Raw genomic sequence first — 22,997 nt, forward strand, 5'->3', positions numbered from 1 at the left:
AACAAACTTAAAAATAGCAGCATAAGAACACAGGATTATTATGACCATAAACATCCCAAGAGAAAGCAAACGAGTATTTCTATATGCAACAACTGTGGCTAGAGTGTTAATTGCCAAATATTGGAAAGGGGATTCGATACCAACTAAGGAAGAGTGTGTGAATATGCAGAGCTAGCCAAAATGACAGAAGCAGTAAGAAATCACTTGGACTTAAGGGTTAAAAAAGAATGGGATTGTTTCAAAAATTATATGTGCAAACATGCTTCCCAAATCAAAACTTGGATGTGCCTAGAGTAAATTTCACAAAATAAAAGACAATTAGAGGAGGTATCCTATATATAAAGAGAAGGTTGAAGGCATACTAGAACACAGTACAAAAGAAAATGAAATAAAGAGAGATGATGAAGCTGGGAAGAGGTAGGGGAAAGTCATTTATTATATTAAGGATGTGAACATGTATAGAAGAATAAGTAGACTTATGTTCGTAAATGTAGAAGAAAAGATGTTTATCCGTAAATTTTAAAATGCAACTGGGACACACTGGGACAAGACACATGCAGCATGGAAAGTGGAAACAGAGCCACAATTCAAAATACAAGACACTGTAATAATTAGCATGATTTATTATGACACATTTCTATCCCACGGAGCCTTCAAGGAGCTCACAGTGGCAAACATGCCTTCTCCCCCAGGTCTACTCGACCTTCACAACAATCCTGTGAGGTAGCCTGGCCTGAGAGATCGTGTGTGGCTGAGCCAAATTCACCCAGCGGCCTTCGTGGCCAGGTGGTGATTCGAACTCCGGTCTCCCATTTATTTGAACGCGCAGCATCCCAGAGCACTTAACAACATCAACAGCGACAACAAAAGCATATAAAAACCCCAATTTCAAACCCAATTCACAACTATTACCAAAACCAAACAAACCCCAAATCCTCCTGTTCTGCTCCAGAGGCCTGTCAGAATAAATGGGTCTGAATGAACACACTGTGGGAAACAACCAGATCATCTCTGCAGAGAGGAAGTTCCATAGCAGGAGTCACCACTGAGAAAGCCCTGCCTCTTGCGGTGCACCATCCCTGCAGATGGCGAAACTCAGGTTGGCTGGAGAAGGGGCTCCTTCAAGTCCTAAGCCAGGGGTCTGCAACCTAAGGCCCATGTGCCACAAACGGCCCATGGGGCGTCGTTTAACTGGCCCATGGACCCCCACTGCCAGCTCAGGTATCCCTGCTGCCTGCGGCTCCCGTGTGCCACACTAGACTGGCCGGCTTCCCATTGGCTGCAGGAAGCTCCTGCAGCCAATGGGAAGCTGTGCATGCCTCCTCCACGCCAGAAGGAGCACCGGAAATAGCGTTTGCGCATGAATGCACACACACTCTGGTCCACCGCGGCGTCTGTGGGACCGTGAGCAGGCCCAAGCCACAAAAACTTTGCTGACCCCTAAGCTGTTGAGGGGTTTGTAGAGTAGCACCAGCACCTTGAATCGGGCACGGTGCCCCATTGGCAGTCCGCGCATTCTTTCCAGCTGAGCACCCCACCTTGTGGCCCCAGCACATCACAGGGGCAGCCGCAGCATTCTGTGCCAGCTGCAGCTTCCAGACTGTACAGAAACGCCCCCACAGAGCAGCACATGGCACAAATGCAGCTGAGAGGTGCGCAGGAGAGACTCCTGGCGCAAGGTCAGTTGCAGCTGGCAAACCAGCCAGGAGTGGGCAGAGGCCACCTGAGCAGACGATGCACTTAAACTGCTTGGGGCTAACTTTTTCTTTTAAAAAAAAAAAAGCCCAACATTTATCTTATGAGAGCCACTTTGGGGATTTCTGATGGGAAAGAGGCACATAAATGCTTGGTCTCCAGCTGTTTTTGGACTACAAAACCCACCATCCCTAGCTAGCAAGACCAGGGATGATGGGAACTGTAGCCCCAAAGCAGCTGGAGACCCAAGTTTGGGAAACATTGTCTAGGGCAGGCACAGACCACCTCGGCCCTCCAGATGTTTTGGGACTACAATTCCCATCATCCCTGACTACTGGTCTTGTTACCTAGGGATTGTGGTAGACCCAAAACATCTGGGCCTGGAGGGCTGAGGTTGCCTATGCCTGGTCTAGGGGGTAAACTATCATGGTCCATTGAGGTGCTCAGAGATGCTCTTTGACCTGCAGATGGACATGAGGCAGAGGCGGCCTCCTGGCTTCCCAGCTTTTGAGGTCCCACCTGGACTCCGCCTGCCTGCATCCAGGGTCACCCCCTTGCCCTCTCCTCAATGACGATCCAGCTGCAATCCTGCCCATCAGGGTCCAGAGCGAGTGGAAGTTCTCTGGAGCAGATACATGGCCGTTCCGGGTCCGTGCAGCACCTAACACCACAATGGGGCAGCAGCTGACTTAGGATAGTGGCTCCCATGGGCACCCTGGAGGGGCAAAGCCCAAAGGCGGAGGTGGTGCCATGCCTGCCCAAGGTGCCAGCCCCACCACCTCCAGTTAGGGGGTGAAGTAGCAAGAGATGTGAAAGGTCCCTTCTCTTTCCCAAGAGATCCTGGAGAGCTCCTATCAGTCAGAGAAGACGGGGGCAAAAAATGTGCCTCCTGATTGAGGAGGTGGGCAAGTGGGACCTGGTGCCCAGTTCAGTCCCAGGTGGGATGCCCAGGTATGTGTCTAAAGCTAAAGGGACCCCTGACCATTAGGTCCAGTCATGGTCGACTCTGGGGTTGCGGCACTCATCTCGCTTTAATGGCCGAGGGAGCCGGCGTGCAGCTTCCGGGTCATGTGGCCAGCAGGACTAAGCCGCTTCTGGCAAACCAGAGCAGCGCACGGAAACGCTGTTTACCTTCCCGCCACAGTGGTACCTATTTATCTACTTGTGCTGGTGTGCTTTCAAACTGCTAGGTTGGCAGGAGCCGGGACCGAGCAACAGGAGCTCACCCCATCGCAAGGATTCGAACCGCTGACCTTCTGATCGGCACGCCCAAGGCTCTGTGGTTTAACCCACAGCGCCACCCGCATCCCGGTATGTGTCTAGTGAGAGATATAACCTCCATTCATGTTCACATGTTCCGAAGGCTTGGATGCAGCCCGTAAGTCGCACAGAAACCAATGCTAATTGTGACTTTGGCCCACAGGGCAGAAAGAGCCGTGAGCAACATGGGCAGTCAGGTCTCGCACCCGGAACTCAGGTCTTGCTGCCAGCGTGCGCAGGACTGCTGCTGCGGATCGTAGCCATGAGCGCTGCTTGGCGCAGCAGACTCCTGTGACTGTTGCCTCTGGGACAGAACAGAATTTGCATATAGAGTTTTTATTTTTCTGCTTTCCTACAAAACCAGATTTTATCGATGGCACAAACACAAAAAACACAAGAGGGAAAAATAAATTAAATTATATCTTTTTCTACTTTAAAAAGTGCAGCTACTGCTATATAAATAAATATCGCGATTCGCGACCGGCCATTTTGCAATGTCCTGCTTTTTTTAGAAAGGAAGAGGCACAATCAGTTATACCCTGAGATGGCCGAAAGGCTCTGAATCACCAGTCGGAGGAAACGGCGAAGTCGGTGGCAAACTTAGCAAGGAAGGGAATGTTTAGGGTTGCGGCTCAGTGGCAGAACATCTGCTAGCATGAAAAGGTCACGGGTTCAACTCCTGGCATTTCCAGGTACGGCTGGGAATCTTCCCCATCTCAAATCCTGGAAAGTTGCTTTCGGTCAGTGCAGAAAAACCTGAGCTACATAAGGAAAATGGTTTGACCTGATGTAATGTTAATGGGCTACAATTAAACTTTGAGATATTTCAAACATTCACCAAGGTTTGCATGAAGCTCCAGGGCCAGTTTTTGCCCTGGAGGGCCAAGGTCAGCCCTGTTGCCCTCTGCGCCCTGGCACCAGATTCAGGAGGCTTGGCATATAACTCAAAGCTTTGGGTGAGCAAACCAAATCCAACTGCCCATTCACAACACCAAACTAAACTCTTTAAAATGTGTGCTTTCGTGGAGAAAGAACAGTGATATATAACTGACCTATGGAACTCACTGCCACAGGATGAATTTATACATCATTTCATGGATTCATGGAAGACAATCCTGAGACTGGATATGGGCCTCCTTGCTCCAGTGTGTCTTGCTGACCAGCTTCCTGGCGCCACATTAGTGCCCAGAAGCAGAGGCAGCGAGCAGAACGCAGTGGGTGAAATGCAGCCAAGAGTGTCCACTAGCGCAAGGACTTCTGGCTGCGCAACGCAAAATCCCCTGCCTCTCTTCTCCCTGCTGCCCCCACCCAGCTCTGGTCCATGGGGTCTGGGGAATCCCCAGAACAGATTTAGGGATGCGCAGAGAGATAGAAAGTTCTGTCGCACAGCCCAAAGTCCTAGCGGAATCCCTTCGCTGAATGCCGCCCGATGCAGCCAGGCAACGAGTGTGCTTGCAAAGAAAGACCAAGACTGGCATCCACAGGCCCAGACCATCCGGGGTGTTCACAGGGGCGCCATCAAGTCCTGGCCTCCCGAGGAGGCAGATGCCAACTCTGCTAAAATAAAACGGCTGGGGCAGCAACCGCTAGACTTCGATGTCCACGTCCCCCTCCTCATTCTCGCCACTGTCCTCTTCATCTGGCAGCCCCCGGGGGACGGGCTGCGGCCCCCCAAACTGCGAGAGCTTGGCTGCCTTCTGCTCCAGGCTCTGCTTCCGCCATTTGATCCTCCTGTTCTGGAACCAGACTTTCACCTGCAAGGCAGAAGGGCAGAAAGTGGAAGGAGGCTGAGCAAGGAACCGATCCTGCCCCGATCCCGACAGCACCAGCGTGCAAGGGTGCCCCTTGCCTGTATGATTTGGGCTCCCTTCCACCTCGAGTCAATGGTTCTAACTCCCTCAACCGTTCCTCATCAGGCCTGGCTTCCAGGCCCTTGACCACCTGGGTCTCTCCTTGATACAAGATGCCGCTTCTTAAGAGAAAAAGGAACAGGGTGGTGATAGGATGACTGCTGCAATCGACACAAGATCCTATCACCAAGGCAACTATCTGTAAACAAACACTAAACATCCATAAAAATGGCAATAGTAGTTTCCAAAATAGGTTTTATCGTGAACAACAGCAAACACAGTAAATAAAGTGTTCACTTGTAATAATATGTCAATGGTTCAGTGCTCATTTCTTCTTTCCCAAATAGATTTTATCTTGAATAATTGCAAACACAGCAATACAGAGTCCACTTGTGACATATCAGTGATTCAGAGCTCCAGTAATCCGACTTTTCGTCGCTAAATGTGGGATGTGATCCATGAGAGGCAGTCAAGGACAACATTCCTTGAGATGCTAGAGAAGACATCCAAGGGAATGTTTGGTCCAGCCAGTCAAAACTTCCTGTTCCTCCTGGCTGGAGCATTCTTCCTTTACAGGTGACTTAAGGTGGGCGTGACCTTACCTGTCCAGGTAACAAAAGGGTGAGTCACACAGCACCCCTCTCTCTCTTTTTGACTTCCTTCTTCGTTTGACCAGCTTCTAGCTAGGACTGCTCTGCTGGCTCTCAGCTAGAAGCAGCACTGGGATTATTCCCCCATATGGGGTAGATCCACATGAACATATTTGTAACTAAGTCTGCCTTCAGGGATCCAACTGTGAACTGAAGTGAGTAAACTTCTGTTATTGACTTTGAATAAGATTGTGGTGTCTTTATTCTTTTAAGAGGGATTCAAGGGAACTTACCAGGAATGTACAATTCAATCTGAGACAGACTGAATTGTATAATACAGTGACACCTCTGGTTGCGAACGGGATCCGTTCCGGACCCCGTTCACAACTTGAATGGATCGTAACGCGCGTCTGCGCATCTGCGCACATACAGGTTGCAATTTGACGCTTCTGTGCATGCATGTGACGTCATTTTGCGCATCTGTGCATGCGTGAGCGGCGAAACCCGGAAGTAACCCTTTCCAGTACTTCCGGGTCGCCGCAGGACGCAACAAGAGGTATGACTGTAGTGAGAGGCTCACACGAGCCTGCAACCAGCTATCTGCTGTGCATGTAAAAGGGGAATGTAAACTCTGCTAAGTAAAGGAACTTGCTAGGGCAAGTTAGGAAGGATATTCATAAAGAATATATCCTCCCCTGGCACACTGAACGTTCCCACACTAAAGAGCTTGATGATCGAGCTTTGTAGCAAATAATATACAAGAGAAGGCAGTATGTAAACGACTTGAAGCAGGGATGCACCTGTCCCCACCTCCATGGGGAGGAGCCCAGGAAGAGGATGATGTCCTTCAGTTTAAATCTCCTTCTTAAGAGAGGGCGGGAGGGGAAGGATGCTGAGCTTGCTCCTGGCCTTGCTGTGTGTGTTGGGGGGGGGCACTGCCTACCTGGGTTTCTGTGAGGTGCAGGGTGGCGGCCAGGTCCACTCTCTCGTTGCCCACCATGTACTGCTGCTTGAGGAACTCTTTCTCCAGCCGGTCCAGCTGCTCTGGCGTGAAGACGGTGCGCACCCTCTTCATCTTGCAGGGACCCCCCGATCGCCACGAAAGGGGAGCCCCCAGGGACCCAGCCAGGGCGCAGTGAGCAAACTCCAGCTCTGGAACGGCAAAGGGGGAGACATCCTCGTGACACGGGTGTCAAGGGAAAATACACCACAGGCCAGATTAGCGACTAGGCTGGGAGAAGCTGAGGGGGAGGGAAAGCAGGTCACAGAGCCACAGATTTGTAGAGTTGGAAGGGCCCCCTTGAGTCATCCAGTCCAACCCCCTGCAATGAGCCCTGGCAGATGCTAGACATCCAAGCTGTGACCCACCCACATCCCCCCTGAATCACATGGCAGCAAGGAATTTGCGGCTGCCCGGCCGGTGGGATTTATTTGTCGTAAAACCATCGGCAGGCCAGCTTTCATTTCTAAGCACACCAAGGGGGCTTGCAGGACCATAAATTGGGCGACACAGAAGAAAGCGTAGCAGTGCCCAGAACTCTGCAGAGATGCTGCCAGTCAGTGCAGGGAATGCTGAGCCACGGATTTATCTTGCACCCTCCATTCCACCTGCCAAAGAGGATGCAAATCTGCCTATGACATGACACATATGCCAAATCTATGCCTTGGGCCCCTTGGCACCCCTGAACCGGATTTCTTTCAGGTGATCCATGGGGCTGGAGACTGGCTCCTGTGGGCATAAGGGGCATGGAGGGGGCCCCCTTCAAATAAACTGGTCCCAAAGCATTCAGGGCTTTTGAGGTTTTTAGGGTTTGAGGATCTTTTGAGATGAATTTGTCATGGCCTTTTAGAACAATAAACTCATTGCCTGACTTACGAGCTTGGGGAGGAATGGGCAGCCAGCACCACTGACGCAGAATCGGTGCAATTTGACCCGCCGCCTGGACCCCAGCGCCTTCTGCAGTCCCTGGGCTGCCATTGCTGCAACCAGGAAGGCGTGGCAGAGACCGGGTCTGCTTTCCCCCAATGAGTCCCAGTTGGTCTTTTGCCACAGTCGTGGTCTCACCTGGGGGAAGCCCCATTCAATTCAATACTTTGGAGTAGACACTATTTTCAAAGCAGATTCAAGCACACACCAGCTAATGTATGTCACGTAATTAAGAGGGCTGGGGGAACTTTTTTATTTAATCACTGCATTCCACCTTTTCCTGAAAGGAGCTCTGGGTGGTGTCAGCAGCAGACCTACATTTTGGGGGCCCTGAACCTTGAACTGTTATGGGGGCCCCCTTGACAACCAGAAAGACTTTAATGGGCTGGTTCCCTGACAGATCACGACACCTTCACAACAGCTGGGCTATCGACTCTCTGACTTTGGGAATGTTGAAATATACACAACAAAAAATGTGACTCAAATTGGGTTTACCAAAACTTTTAAGCGATGTGGACTGAATTCGCTTCTCAGGCCCCTCCAGGATTGGGGCCCTAACGCTTCATTCGTTTCAGAGGAGATCTGCCCTATACATGGTCCTCCCCCTCCTCATTTAATCCACCCAACAACCCTGTAAGGGAGGCAGCGCTGGATTGACGTATAAGCTAAACAAGCTCTAGCTTAGGGCCCCACAAAAAATTAAAGAAAAAAACCTGGATGTACATTTCCAAAACGTAAGATAAAAAACAAATAAAATATGACCTACATACAGCAACAGTGTTTTGTGTTGTGTGGGCTTCTATTTGTTATATACAAATGGCTTTAGATACCTATTAGGTCCATCAATTACCATGTAGCATATATTCAACACAAAAAAACAGTGACAATTTGTTTTGGACAAAGGACAGCTGGACATAGAAAGGGCCCCATTACCTTCAGAAGCTGAGGGCCACATCAAGCCTCAATCCGGCCCTGAAGGGAGGTTAGGCTGAGAAAATCACTGGCCCCCAAGGTGACCCTTCAAGTGGGCAATGAACCCTGGTGTTCCAATTTGAGTCACATTTTTTGTTGTATATATTTCAACATTCCCAAAGTCAAGAGAGTCGATAGCCCAGCTGTTGTGAGGTGTTGTGATCTGTCGGGGAACCACCCCACTGGTTTGATGAGGTCCCAGTCTGACACAAACCGCTACACCACACCTGTGCCAGAAACCCCTTTCCAAAAAACCTGGACTTTTCCCCTTTCTTGCGATAAGGAAAGTGAGGGGAAATTGCCCTGGGAAGTGAGGAGGGTCGCTTGCTTCCACGCAGCCTCCTCTAACCTCGCTCCAAATCCCTTGTTGGGACGGCTGTGCAATAGACCCCCAGAGGATACAGGCAGGTCGGCTCAATGTTGAGCCTCCAGAGTCAGAGGCAGTCTACACCTGAGCACGGTCCTGAGACGACACCCCGTCGGGAAAGGCGTCCACCCGCCGTTCCCCCGCAAGATGCTCGCTCTTAAGCCCGTTCCCACGTGCACGCCTGCCCCGCACTCCCGGGGTCCCCGTCTCGGCTCTCACCTGGCCTCCTGCAGCCGGTCGGGGCGCACTGGCGGGGTTGCAGCGGGAGCAGCGCGGGGGTCCTCTCGCCCAAGCAGACGGCGGGGACCGGCAGGAACCGGAGGGCGCAGCCGAAGCGCAGCGCGCCCGGGGAGGCGGCGGCGGCCCAGACGCTGGCCCCGGGCGCGCTCCGACGGGGCGGCTCCGGCTTGGCCAGCAGCGACTCGATGTCGAAGCGGCTCCGCGGCGGAGGCGCCGGGTCCCGGGTAGCCTCGACGGCCGGCTCTCCCAGCGCCGAGAAGAGCAGCGGCCGGCTCTGCAACATGCTGGCGACGGGGCGGGCCGGAGAGGTGGCCCAGCCGCGGGCGACGGGGGCTTTATAGGGCGCGCCCCGTCCAGCCCGGAGGGCGTGGCCCGGGCCGGGGATGAAGCCTCCGGGGGCCGCGCCGTCGAGGAAACCCCCCCCTCGGCTGCTCCCTGCCGCGCCGTCGAGCTTGGCTTGCTCGCTTCGACGGGGCGGTCGGAGGAGACGCCTCGGGCGCGCAAATCCGGCAGCAGAGCGACGCCCCCGACAGACCCCATCTCTCCGTCCCGACGGCGACCCTGTCGGCACTGTTGCTTCTCCCGGCCCTCCGTCCTTTCCCGGACGGGCAGCCGCTAGACTGTAGGCTCCGTGGGGCAGGGACCTGCTTCCCCTTCGCCATCCCCCAGAAGCGAGTCAGGAAGGGAGGGCTGTCGTCTGGATGTTGTGGTTGCCGCGTCCTGTGTTGCAAAGCTTGCAACGGCATGCATTTCCATGGGTCTACTTCGAGGAAGCGCTGCCGGAGTTGCCCTGTAAAGCGCCTTGCGCCCCCGTGGCACCCCCAGAACAAGGGCCGCGACTAGAGCAGTCGGCCTTTGAGTGCTAATTGCACCCACCTGGCTGGCACCTGGCATCCTGGTTGCCTTTCCTAGAATCATGGAATTGCAGAGACGGAAGGGGCTCTAAGGGTCATCTAGTCCAACCCCCTGCAAGGCAGGAATCACAAGGAAAGCATGCAGGCGCTGAGCTCTAATCCGGATTGTGTAAGGGCGCAAAGTGTAATAATAATAATAATAATAATAATAATAATAATAATAATAATAATAATAATAATAATTTATTATTTATAGCCCACCCATCTGGCTGGGTCTCCCCAGCCACTCTGGGCGGCTCCCGACTGAATATTAAAAACAATACAGCACCAGACATTAAAAACCTCCCTAAACAGGGCCGCCTTCGGTTGTCTTTTAAAAGTAAAATAGTTGTTTATTGCCTTGGCATCTGCTGTAGGTGTTCGGAGGCTGCTGAGAGGTGATTCAGACTTCTTGGTTGGGGGTGTTACTGTTTTATTTTTGTTCTAATTTTTATTATGCATTTTGTGTTTTCTATATTGTAATTTTAGGCAGTGGACCTCCCTGAGATCTATGAATGATGGGCAGTACAACACATTAAATAAATACTAAACATCCACGTTTCTTGCCATCCTCTTTGTTCTTTGCCACCCCAGTTACATCCATGTTGGCAATTTAGGAATATTGGAGACAAATGAGCAAAAACAACTGAGGTCACAAAAATGGTTATTAAGGTGTCAACACCGTCAGCTTGTTTTCCACAATGGGCCAGAACATTTTTGTAGCCTTATTAAAGCCTCTGGCTAGGCTGAATAGGACTTACTCTCAAGTAAATGTGCCCAGAACTATAAGGCAGGTGGTGCAATGTTATATCTAGTTATTCAGATTTATGTCACATTCAGTGGAGTTTCCTACTCCCGGGAAAATGTGCACTGACTTTCGGCTTTAAATGCTGGTGTGTTCACACAGAAATAAGTTTCATAACCTGGTTGTTTTTTAAGGTGATTTACATATGCTCAAAGAAACATTCCGCTACCTTGTTAAGACACATAACTAAAGCTTTGCAGTGCATCAGGGAAAAAACAAAAACCCGATCTCTGTTTGCCAATTAGCCATTTAACATTTGAGAATTGCAGACATCAATGGCCTATCAGCAGAATTTCAAGGTTTTAGATCTGCATAGTGATCCTATTAAAGAGTCAGCTAATGGAAAAGGGATTGCGGGAAGATAATGAATGGAGGTTGGATTAAGGGGGGGGGGCTGGCCCAGCTCCCCAAATAGGGCCCCTCATTCCCACAAAAAGGAAGACATGGAAAACAGCACCACAAAATGAGACGGGCAGTATTTTAAATACTCGCAGATTTATTAGTGCGCTGCAAAAATACTGTGCAGTTTCACATTCAAAACTCAATGCATAAGTAGTTTTGCTGGCCTCCAGCCTTGGGCCAGTCACCCGACTCTCACCCTATCCTACCTCACAAGGCTGTTGGGAAGACAGAGGAAGTTGGTGGGAACGGCTGTGAGGTTCTTCATTCTTTTTTGCTTTTGAGGTCAGTCTTTCTCTTAATCGCTCAGTAACAAAACCTAGCAGCAGCCGCAAAATTAAAAGACGCCTCCTTCTTGGGAGAAAAGCAATGACAAACCTAGGCAGCATCTTCAAAAGCAGAGACATCACCTTGCCAACAAAGGTCCGTATAGTAAAAGCCATGGTTTTCCCAGTAGTGATGTATGGAAGTGAGAGCTGGACCATAAAGAAGGCTGATCGCCGAAGAATTGATGCTTTTGAATTCTGGTGCTGGAGGAGACTCTGGAGAGTCCCATGGACTGCAAGAAGATCAAACCTCTCCATTCTGAAGGAAATCAGCCCTGAGTGCTCACTGGAAGGACAGATCCTGAAGCTGAGGCTCCAAGACTTTGGCCACCTCAGGAGAAGAGAAGACTGCCTGGAAAAGAACGTGATGTTGGGAAAGATGGAGGGCACAAGGAGAAGGGGACGACGGAGGACAAGATGGTTGGACAGTGTTCTCATGAGTTTGACCAAACTGCGGGAGGCAGTGGAAGACAGGAGGGCCTGGCGTGCTCTGGTCCAGGAGGTCATGAAGAGGTGGACATGTCTGAACGACTAAACAACAACCACAAAACCTAACCAAAAGAATCTCTTCCACTTTTCTGTGTTCTGCCGCAATAGCATAACCACTGAGGGAACTAAGAGGTTTTTTTAATGGTTATGGAGCAATCTGACAAACAAATGAGTTGTGTTATGTTGTTTGGTCTTATGCCCCCTTTTTGTAAACATAGTGGGCTGTCGGTACTGTATTTAAGTTCAGAACTATTTTGTCCCTTAAAAGGAACCCAGGGCTGCACCTACTCAGCTGGGAGTAAGGCCCATTAAACCTCAGACACCCACATTTGGTCCTGCCCTGAGAAGATGCACCAGGTTCCCCCAGGCTGCTACCAACCCAGAGAAGTGCTGGATTTTACCCCACGTTCTGCAGTGTTCCTGGAAAACAGCAGTAACATTGTGTGGGGTTATTTATTATTCTTTATTTATTTATATACAACTTCATGCAAGCCACATTTTACAATCAAAACAGAACAATAAACACCTGTGTTGCAAACTTAACACAACAAACAACACAAGCAACACGGTGACCAATATACTAGATAGATAGATAGCACTGCAATTCTTATTGCATAATATACATGTTTTGGTACAACAAAAACAACAACAAAATGTGTACACTTGTAAATTCTCTAAGATATTTGAAATCAAATGAACACACATCCGTTGATCTTTTAAAGTCTGTAGAAGTATATTAAGTATATTAAGTCTATAGCTGAAACAAAGTAATAGATGCTATCCTGTGGGCTGAGCGGTAAAACTTTTTAGGCGTTCAGGTGCGGAAGTAGTAAGTGAACAACAACACAGGACAGTGATCCCGGATAATCTGACTGTTTTGCTGGAATCTTCTTCAGCACAACCCATAGATTAGAAAAATGCACAAGTAAATTAAAGGAGCAGAACTTTGGGACCCCCCTTGATCTCTCTCACACACCCAGTTTCCATGCAAAAGATGTCCGAAGCACAATAGCAACCTCAGGCGATGGCTTGGAGCACCAATATTTATTTTAGGGGTGCCAGGGACCCCTGCCCTGACCCGAGATGTGCCCCACACCCCAACGGTCTTCCAGAATGCTTCTTCTAGGTCACAAGGTGCAGGGGCTGGGAGGCTGCGGAAATGCCCTGGAAAACGACCCCCCCCAACAAACACACACCCTGCGAGGACATCTTTATCCTCCTGGCCGTTGAGGGCACCTGTTCCCTGCCCCTTCTCCGTGGGGAGTCGGGGGGGGGGGCGGGAGGATGGAGAGAAAGGGGGGCAGGCTAGGTGTGAAATTTCTCATGGGCCAAGAAGGTGGATTGCTACCAGCTGGGTGCCTCGCTGGGGGGAGGCAAAGGCGAAATCTGGGATTGGGGGGGGGGACATTCTTGGGGGAGAGGAACTCTGCAATGGGGAGGTGGGCCAAATAGGGCTTTGTACGGGGCCGGGGATTGTAAAATGCTCTCTTCTCCTTTCCTCAATGGGGAACAAGGCCCCGCTCCATCTAATAGTCATTAGCATCAATTAGAAGCGTTTGAAGTGGCCTGAACATCTTTGTCTTCCTGCAGCAAAACAGAGCTCCTTTCAGGCGTCCCATCACCATAACATCTGGAGCCAGGAGAGGCAGCTTCCTTGGTCCTCGGAGTCCCTTTCATCTCTTGTCAAGGTGCCTGGAATGTTAATGCGCCCCTATTCTTTCGGCTGAACCACCAGGAAATGCTTTTCACTCCTGGACCCTTTGCTGGGGGGGGGGTTGTTGTTTATAAAAAGCGGGGCTTGTTGCTTGAAGGTCTCCTCTGCCTCCCCTAACTTCTCCAAAAGGAGGAGAATGAAGGGGGGCAGGCTCTCCCTCTTCCTTCCTCCAAGGTGGGGTGGGGTGGGGGCAGGCCTGGTCCCCCTCCTGCGGCAAGACAAGCCCCCCTGGGTCTCTGCCCCATCTCTCCAGCGCAGGTGGCCCAGCTTGCTGGCTCCTGTGAGATTTCCCACATCGTTACCAGGGGGTGAAAATCCCCAGCTTTTTAAAAAGGACACATTAGCCAAGCACACAACACTAATTTGAGGGGGGGCTGCTCATTAATCAGGCCAGGAGGGAGAACCTTTGGCTTGGGGGGGGGGGGCAGGAGTCGCCTTCGGCCTCTAGGTATCTCTCCAGGCCAATAAAGCAAAGTTTGAAAGTTTAACAGCAGCAGACCTGAATTTACCTCCCCATAAGGTCTCTTTCCCCCCAGCTGGCCCAAGACAGCCCTGGGGACTTCGGATGACAGGCAGTATATTTTAAAAACAATATTAATATCCCAGCTCAGTCACTGAAATCACCTGCAGGAGCCTCCTGAGTCATTGCCTGAGTTGGTGAGGCTCATTTGACAACAATGAGAAGCTGAGCCCTTCCTGCTATAGGCCCAGTCCCTTGGAACTCTCTGCCACGGGAGATTCAGCAGGCGCCTCCTGTGCCAATGTTTACAGGCCTGCTGAAAGCTTTTCTATCCCGCCAGGCCATTTAAGAGTACATCCTCCACCATGATTAATTGATGTCTGATTTTACTTTCTTTAATTGTTGTTATTGTGTTGCTTTATGCATTTTTTCTAAACCACTTTGATCATTTTCTATGAAATAGTGGCATATGAATAGTTTTTAATGAATTTTATTCAATTCATTCAAATTGTGTATCTGAAGAAGTGTGCATGCACACGAAAGCTTATACCCAGAACAAACTTAGTTGGTCTCTAAGGTGCTACTGGACAATTTTTTAATTTTTAAAATTTATTTCAAACCCGTCAGACCAACACGGCTACCTACCTGAATCTATTAATCTACCCTTTCAACATTTTCAGCCAATGAATGAATATGTTTGTTTTCATATCATTATAGAATCATAAAGACAAATGATCAATAGCAAGAACGGTTCATAATCTATCTGACCAAAGGTAGGTTGTACAAAATCTAAACTTATTAAATAATAGCACCCAATCTAAGATCATGACATCCATATTTCTCTAGACGGCGCTGGGAGAGAGCCCTGTAAATCTGAAACTATATGAAATAAAATCTCACCACACTGAGTAGAGAGGACCAGAATTTATTTATTTATAAAAATATTTGTATACCACTGTGCCCTAAAAAAAATGAAAGTGGTTTATAACAATGCAAAGAACCATACAATAAAAACCATAACAAAATTTTAATCAGATATCAGTTGACGATTGTGGGGGACGTGCTCTTAAGTGCCAGCAGAGGCCAGGCGGAATAGAGAAGTTTTCAGCAGGCATTTAAAAGGTTGGCTCAGGAGGCGCCTGCTGAATCTCCAGTGGCAGGGAGTTCCACAGGACTGGGCCCATGACCCAAAGGGCTGGGTTTCTCTTTGTTGTCAAATGAGCTTTGCCAACACGGAGAACGATTAGCGATGCTCCTGCAGGCGATCTCGGCCATTATAGGGTTTCAGGCACGGTTTAGTTGATAGAGCATGAGACCCTCCGGGACACGGGTTCGAATCCCTTGTTGGGTGAAAGATTCCTGCACTGCAGGGGGGGGCTGGACTAGATGACCCATGTGGTCCCTTCCAGCTCTGTGATTCTCCAAGGTAACCTGGACCCAGAGACTTACGACTTATGGGTCTCCCCCCTCCTGCAATAAGTAATTTCCAGAGAGTTTCTATACTTTAAGGATACAGTGGGTTTTTTTAAGCAAAGTGGAGGCTTCTCTTCTCCCCCCCTCCTGTCCCCCCTCCCAATGGAATTATTGCACAGGATGCTGTGATTATCAGTGCTAATGAGACCAGCAGGTGGGAGGGGGAAAAGGGAATCTGCCAGGCTTTCCAAAACCATCAGCCTTGACAATGGATTTCTCAAAGCTGCCAGGTTTGTGTATTGCCTGTCTGGGTCTGGAGGGCTGAAAAACAAGCCCCCCCCCCCCCATCCTATAATAGCCTGATGCTTTTCCTCTTGTTCTTTCTCTCCCTAGATCCTCTGGGAGCAAGGGTGGGGTAGCCATTAATTAATTGGTTAATTAAGTTAGCTGGTTAGTTAATTCAAGGCCAGAAGTCCCTGACCTCTCCCTCTTCCCTTAACTCTTGAGAGGAGATCCCTCCCGCCAGAGATCCAGGGTAGATAGATAGATAATTTATTACAGTCGGAGACCAGGTTATAAAACACACTTGGGGGTACAGCCACAGAAGGAAAACAGACAATTAAAACAATGTACAACAATAAGTTTAAAAACAATGTACAACAATAAACTACCACAGGGAGCTGACCCAGAGTCACCCATAGAACTGAGCTTGGGGATTTTGTTCATGAACTAGTTGGAGTTGGGAGATGGTCTGCGCCTACAGGTCTGTACACAGAATCTGGCGACCATCCGGGTCGTCTTATGATCTTTGCCTAACGGGAAAAGGTCAAAATTTTGCTTTTCCGGGAGGACAGCGGGCCTCACCAGCAGGGAACCAATGGTCTCACTCCGTGCCTCTTCATAGAAGGGACATCTAGAGAACAAATGCTCTGAGCATATGGGACTTCTTGCATTTTTAGATACGAGAAAGAAGAGTTATGCTGCCGGTGCGGCTATATCTCTCTCGATTTCTCCAATTTTATAGTCGGGGCACCTTGCGCAGTTCCATTGTCTCTAGGTCTCTATGATTCTTTGCCTGACCGTAGCTTTTGCCTGGCTCAACCCCAGACTTAGAAGGGCTTGAGGGGCAAACCCCAGTTTTCGGAGGGTGTTCAGGACTGCCAGCCTGACTGGAACTGGTTGCAGAGGATCAGTGGGGCTATTCCTCAGGGGAGCAGATTCAATGTCAGCCATTTGTAGATTGATGTTAGGCAGAGATCCAGGGTGGAAATGGAATCTATCTCCCTCTGGCTGACAACTGATACAGCTCGATTTATTTAATGATTGCAGGTTATCACCAAACCCTCAACATATTGAAGGAAGCGTGAAATAGCTCCTGCTCACCCACTCAAGCCCCACTGGGGAGACTTCAGTGAAACCCCTAATGCCAGCCAGGCAGGGGCAGAAACACTAGGAAGGGCTTTCTGAGAATATGGGGACAAGGGTGGCGCTGTGGTCTAAACCAGGCTTCCTCAACCTCGGCCCTCCAGATGTTTTGGGACTACAATTCCCATCATCCCTGACCACTGGTCCGGCTAGCTAGGGATCATGGGAGTTGTAGGCCAAAAACATCTGGAGGGCTGAGGTTGAGGAAGCCTGGTCGAATCTCTGCAATGGGGTGAGCTCCCGTTGCTCAGTCCCAGCTCCTGCCAACCGAGCAGTTTGAAAGCACACTAGAGCAAGTAGATAAATAGGTACCACTGTGGCGGGAAGTAAATGGCATTTCCATGCGCTCTGATTTCCGTCATGGTTTCCCGTTGTGCCAGAAGCAGTTTAGTCCTGCTGGCCACATGACCTGGAAAGCCGTCTGTGGACAAACGCCGGCTCCCTCGGCCTGAAAGCGAGATAATAATAATAAGTTTTATTTATACCCCGCTCTCCCCAGCCAAGACTGGGCTCAGGGCAGCTAACACCAGGTATAAAAACAATTGATTAAAATACAACATAAAACCAAGATTAAAACACAACATTAAAATGAAGCCTCATTTCAGTAGAAACTCAAATCAAAAACTTTTTGGGCATGAAAACGTCAAATCTTCATCAAGGCCAGCTATCCAGACTGGTCCTACGTGGGCCAGAAAAAAGCCAGGGAAGTCCCTAAATAGGAGATGAGTGCCACAAGTCCAGAGTCGCCTTTGACTGGACTTAACCATCCAGGGGTCCTTTACCTTTACCTATGGGGTGTTTGACAGTGGAACTGACTCCCCTTCGTCAGAGGTTCTTAAATGGAGGTTGCCTGGTCACCTGTCAGGGATGCTTTAGTTGAGATTCCTGCATTGCAGCGGGCTGGACTAGATGACCCCTGGGTCCCTTCCAGCGCTACAGTTCTAAGTGTTCTGCCCCCGCCCCATGCCTGCTTCCTTGCACATCTATGCTCCTGCCCATGGGCTGCCTGCATTTCCATGGAGTCATGGGCATAGCCAAGGGGGAGCGGGGGCCCCCATCAATAAAAATCAATAAAAATGCAAAGCAAACTCAGGTTCTGCCCCAACCACAACAAAAATCCTGGCTACGCCCATGCATGGGAGTGTATAAAACTGGAAGATGAACAGGCCCCTCCTCTGGAACTTAATTAATTAAATTAGGGGAGGATTAATTGGGGATGTACAACATGGGTGCAGATTTGGCAGGAGTACAGTCGGGTGGTGCTGGGGAGGGGGGCCTAATCCCATGGCTTCCTTCCATTCTGTCTCCCTCTCCGCATCTCCCCCCCATCTAATTGGGATACTAATGACCAGGGGAAAGTTCCAAGAGGGGTTCCCAGACTCCCCCCTCGCCAGCAAATGAGCGGCCACAATAGGATCACAAATTGCGGGGGGAATCAATCGCATCAGCGGCGGAGCTGCGCGGGGATTTATCTCTGGGCCCCAACAATGACGGTGCGCTCTTAATCGCCGCAGCAAAGGGGCCGCTGGAGAGCAGAGCCGCCCCCCGGCGCATCATTAAAGGCCCCGGCGCATCTTTGTCGGCCGGACGGGTCCTTTGTCTGCCTTCCCTTCCTTTAATGCTCTTCCACTGTTAGTCCCCCACCCCCCTGCTTATTAAATCAAGAGGTGCAGCTGTGGGACCAAAGGGGCTGGTCGCTGCCCCATCGTGGCTCGGAGGCAGAATAATAATAATAATAATAATAATAATAATAATAAGAATAAGAATAAGAATAAGAATAACAATTTATTTATACCCCACCCATCCAGCTGGGCCTCCCCAGCCACTCTGGGCGGCTCACAACCGAGTGTTAAAAACAATACAGCATTAAATATCAAAAACTTCCCTAAACAGGGCTGCCTTCAGATGTCTTTTAAAGATAAGATAGTTGCTTATTTCCTTGACATCTGAAGGGAGGGTGTTCCACAGGGCGGGCGCCACCACTGAGAAGGCCCTCTGCCTGGTTCCCTGTAACTTGGCTTCTTGCAGTGAGGGAACCGTCAGAAGGCCCTTGGCGCTGGACCTCAGTGTCCAGGCAGAACGATGGGGGTGGAGACGCTCCTTCAGGTATACTGGATCGAGGCCGTTTGGGGCTCTCAAGGTCAGCACCAACACTTTGAATTGTGCTCGGAAACCTACTGGAAGCCAATGCAGATCTCTCAGGACCAGTGTTCTGTGGTCTCAGCGGCTGCTCCCAGTCCCCAGTCTGTTGCAGTTAGTTGCAGTTTCCGGGTCACCTTCAAAGGAAGCTCCACGTACCTTTGTAGAAATGTAGAGGGTTCCAGGTCCAGTCCCTCCCAGCGTCCGCAGAGAGGATGGATCCTTCCACCTGGGGGACTCAGGTGAATCTGTGACCTTCTGAACATGTGTGAAGGATTTGCTCAGCAGCCCCGAGCTCTGGGCCTCCCCTGCACACACTCAGGGGGTTAGAATCATGGACGCATAGAATGGTAAGGGACCCCAAGAGGCATCTAGTCCAGCCCTCTGTGATGCAGGAATCTCAGTTATAGCATCCCAACCTCTGCTCAAAAGCCTCCAGTGGAATACTTACCTGGCAGGGGAGACACCTTGATCATGAAGGAGGTTTTCCCAGGGTGAGGCTCATCCATTGCACTGCGGGTGTGCTGACCCCTGAGATTTCCCCAAATGCGGGAAACACGACTGCACAAAAAAAAAAAAGCCTCCAGTGGAGAGTCCACCTGCTCCTGAGCTCTTGCCCTCAGAAAGTTCTTCCTGATGTTTAGCTGGACTCTCCTTCCTTGTGACATGAAGCCATTGGGGCAGCAGAAAACAAACTTGCTCTGTCTTCCATGGGACAGCCCTGGAGATCTTTGAAGATAACAACAACAACAACAACAACAAATTTATTTATACCCTGCCCTCCCCGGCCAGAGCTGGGCTCAGGGTGGCTAACACCGGTAAAATTACAATAAAAACATCATGGGAGGAAAGGGGGGGGGAACCAATTTAAAATACAGGTTAAAATGCAATTTAAGATGCAGCCTCGTTTTAAAGTAGCAGATAGAGCAAGACCATAAGGGGAGGGAAACATAAGGGTCAAACTGAGTCCAAACCAAAGGCCAGGCGGAACAGCTCCGTCTTGCAGGCCCTGCGGAAAGATGTCAAGTCCCGCAGGGCCCTAGTCTCTTGGGACAGAGCGTTCCACCAGATCGGGGCCACGACAGAAAAAGCCCTGGCTCTGGTTGAGGCCAGCCTAACCACCTTGCGACCTGGGACCTCCAAAATGTTGTCATTTGTGGACCTTAAGGTCCTCCGTGGGACATACCAGGAGAGGCGGTCCCATAGGTACGTGGGTCCTAGGCCGCATAGAGATGGCTCTTGTTTTCTATCTCCTCTCAGTCTCCTTTTTCCCAGGCCAAACGTACCCAACTCCTTCAACTGTTCCTCATCAGGCTTGGTCTCCAGACCCTTGATCATCTAAGCCACCCTCTTCTGCACACCTTCCAGCTTGTCCATTTCCTTAACCTGGGGTGCCCAGAAATGGACACATCACTCCAGATGTGGTCTGACCAAGGCAGAAGAGCATGGGACTCTGACTTCCCTTCGTCCAGACACTAGACTTCTGTTGGTGCAGCCTAGAAGAGCGTGAGCTTTTTTGCTGCTACATCACACTGTGGACTCATGTTCAGCTCATGGGCCACCTTATATCCTTTTCTGTGGTGGATCCAGCTGTGGCTCCAGCTGTGCTACATTGCCACTCTGCACAAACTGGTATTTGGGGATATAGCGCCTTCTTTTTTTTATTATTCTCAAATGAGAAGTTTTATTATAGCTGGATGCAGCATCACAGATATTATGATCTTGGTCTCTCTTTCTTGCCTTTGTACAATGCTAACATTTGCTACTTTGACGACTTGAAACAAACTCCTGGAATGTCACCATGCCCTTTCCGACCAAACCCAGCAACCAGGACTTCATCATTCTCTAGTTCAGACAACCATTATTAGGAACAAATGCTGTTGTTTTCTTTCCATTCTTGATGAGCTGAACTCGGACACACTTCCTGATGGCAGAATTGGGCTGCTTAGCTTCAACACCAACTTTTCCCAAGACAATTCCTTTGGCATGGGAAGCTCCCCCCAAAGGGCTGGCTTTCAAAGCAGTACCCAGATGTGCCTTTTGGTATTGTTTGTCCTGCCATTTCTGGTCTCGGCAATGACTGCGCAGCCCACGGCCCTTGCCCATCTTCCTCCTGCTGCTGGTTCGCCCAAAGCGGAAATAGCGCCTTCTGACAGAGGAGGTAGAAAGTTAGACTGCTTGTTCTCCCTGTTCAGGCTTGGCAGAGGCTGCATTTCTGAGTCCCCTAGCCCTTTAGATGGGAGGGGGTGTTGTTTGGGGTTTGTTCTTGTTTTTATCATGCATTTGGTGTGTGTTTTATACCATATTTTTAGGTTGTGAACCGCCCTGAGATCGGCAGACGAGGGGCGGTATAATAATAATAATAATAATAGAAGATATCTGTTTTGAGGAGGGGAGAGGCGATCACACATGGCGGGAACAAGAACTCTCTCCCCACGTCTTTGCTTTCATTCCCCCACAACGAAAGGAAAGCTGCACGCTATAAAAAACCCATGTGGGGAATTGCTCCATTCCCAACATTGTTTTATAGCAGCCAAAGGGACCTTTAAAAGCCCCTCCCCGAGAGATGGAGGGGGGTTCTCTAAGCAGCAAGCCATGATGCTCCCGCCTGACCCGGCAGAAAGACCCACTCATGGTCAGGACCCCCCTCCGCCCCAGAAGTCGCAGGCCGCCTCTTCTGCTCATGCGCACAGCACCTGGATCTTGCAAAGCATTTTATGGGCGCCTCTGTGGCTTCAAATCCTCAGCGCAGATGGCCCTTATTTCCATTACGCAGACGGTGACCTGACCTGCCCAAGGCTCTTGCTGCAAGTCCTTGGCAGAGACAGAGCTTGACGCTGTCTCTGGGTGCGCAGAATCGTAGAACCAATTGTGCTGATCTGTCGTGGGAACAACCTTCTCAAAGAAGGTAACAGTGGTATCAAGGTAAGGTAAGGTAATGGGCCCCTGGACTATGGGGTACAGCACTCGCCTTGTTTCTGGTTGTGAAGAGGCTCCCGTGACAGTTCCAGCTTCTGCCCTTTCTTCCAAATCAACGCCAAAGAATGCAAGAGAAAGGTCTAGATTTCAAGAGATGGAAAGGTAGGGTCTGCAATGCTCTGCCTGAGTCACCAGTCCCTGCACCTCTCAGATTTAAGGGGCTCTAAGGAACCTAGCAGTTTGAAAGCACGTCAAAGTGCAAGTAGATAAATAGGTACAGCTCCGGCGGGAAGGTAAACGGTGTTTCCGTGCGCTGCTCTGGTTTTGCCAGAAGCGGCTTAGTCATGCTGGCCACATGACCCGGAAGCTGGACTCCGGCTCCCTCGGCCAATAAAGCGAGGAGAGTGCCGCAACCCCAAAGTCGTTTGCAACTGGACTTAATTGTCAGGGGACCTTTATCTTTTTTTTAAAAAAAGGAAATTAACTCCCTGCTCACATAACTGAAAGGAAGCTTTTGCATTGTTGTTCCCTGTGTTCGGAAGGTGAACCAAACTCCTAGACCTTCTTTTTTCTTTGGCAGTCCCTTGTAGCCAAGTAAGTTTGTCTTCCATGAACACGGTTTCAACAATGAGTCCGTAAGTGACTGTGGAGGCCAATTCTGGATCCACACGTCCTTCCACAGGGGGGACATTGGTTTCTGGGCGGGAGTTGATCACAGTGTGGATTTGCCAGGCATTCCTTCCTCTTAGCGTGTATCTCCCTTGCGTCCTGAGTTCAAGTGTCTTCAAAGCCCAGGACACCTTTGGTCAAGGCTGTTCTCCAACTGGAGCGCTCACAGGCCAGTGTTTCCCAGCTGTCAGTATTTATACTACATTTTTTAAGATTTGCCTTGAGAGAGTCTTTGAACCTCTTTTGTTGACCACCAGCATTACGCTTTCCATTTTTAAGTTCGGAATAAAGTGGTTGCTTTGGAAGACGATCATCAGGCATCTGCACAATATGACCAGTCCAGTGAAGTTGATGTTGAAGAATCACTGTTTCAACACAGGTGATCTTTGCTTCTTCCAGTACTCTGGTATTACTGGTAGTTCGCCTGTCTTCCCAAGTGATGTGT

The 22,997-nt window shown here is 49.9% G+C and overlaps 1 protein-coding gene and 1 pseudogene across 2 annotated transcripts; both read right to left on the reverse strand.

Moving 5' to 3' along the window:
- Window positions 1–412: 412 nt before the first annotated feature.
- LOC310853103 (homeobox protein not2-like) lies at window positions 413–9,817 on the reverse strand. Its single transcript, XM_083757273.1, has 4 exons — window positions 8,881–9,817; window positions 6,339–6,547; window positions 2,799–4,709; window positions 413–774 (listed from the first exon to the last, which is right to left on the reverse strand). Exons 1-3 carry the CDS (start codon window positions 9,182–9,184, stop codon window positions 4,542–4,544), a joined length of 681 nt encoding a protein of 226 aa, XP_083613399.1. The 5' UTR covers window positions 9,185–9,817; the 3' UTR covers window positions 413–774; window positions 2,799–4,541.
- A 10,846-nt stretch (window positions 9,818–20,663) lies between these two features.
- On the reverse strand, window positions 20,664–21,070 carry LOC310853078 (small ribosomal subunit protein uS12 pseudogene; annotated as a pseudogene). Its single transcript has one exon. The product of its transcript is annotated as a small ribosomal subunit protein uS12 pseudogene (transcript).
- Window positions 21,071–22,997: the final 1,927 nt, after the last annotated feature.

This window comes from Podarcis gaigeae, assembly GCF_964106915.1.
Source record: "Podarcis gaigeae genome assembly, chromosome: 9".
NCBI lineage: Eukaryota > Metazoa > Chordata > Lepidosauria > Squamata > Lacertidae > Podarcis > Podarcis gaigeae.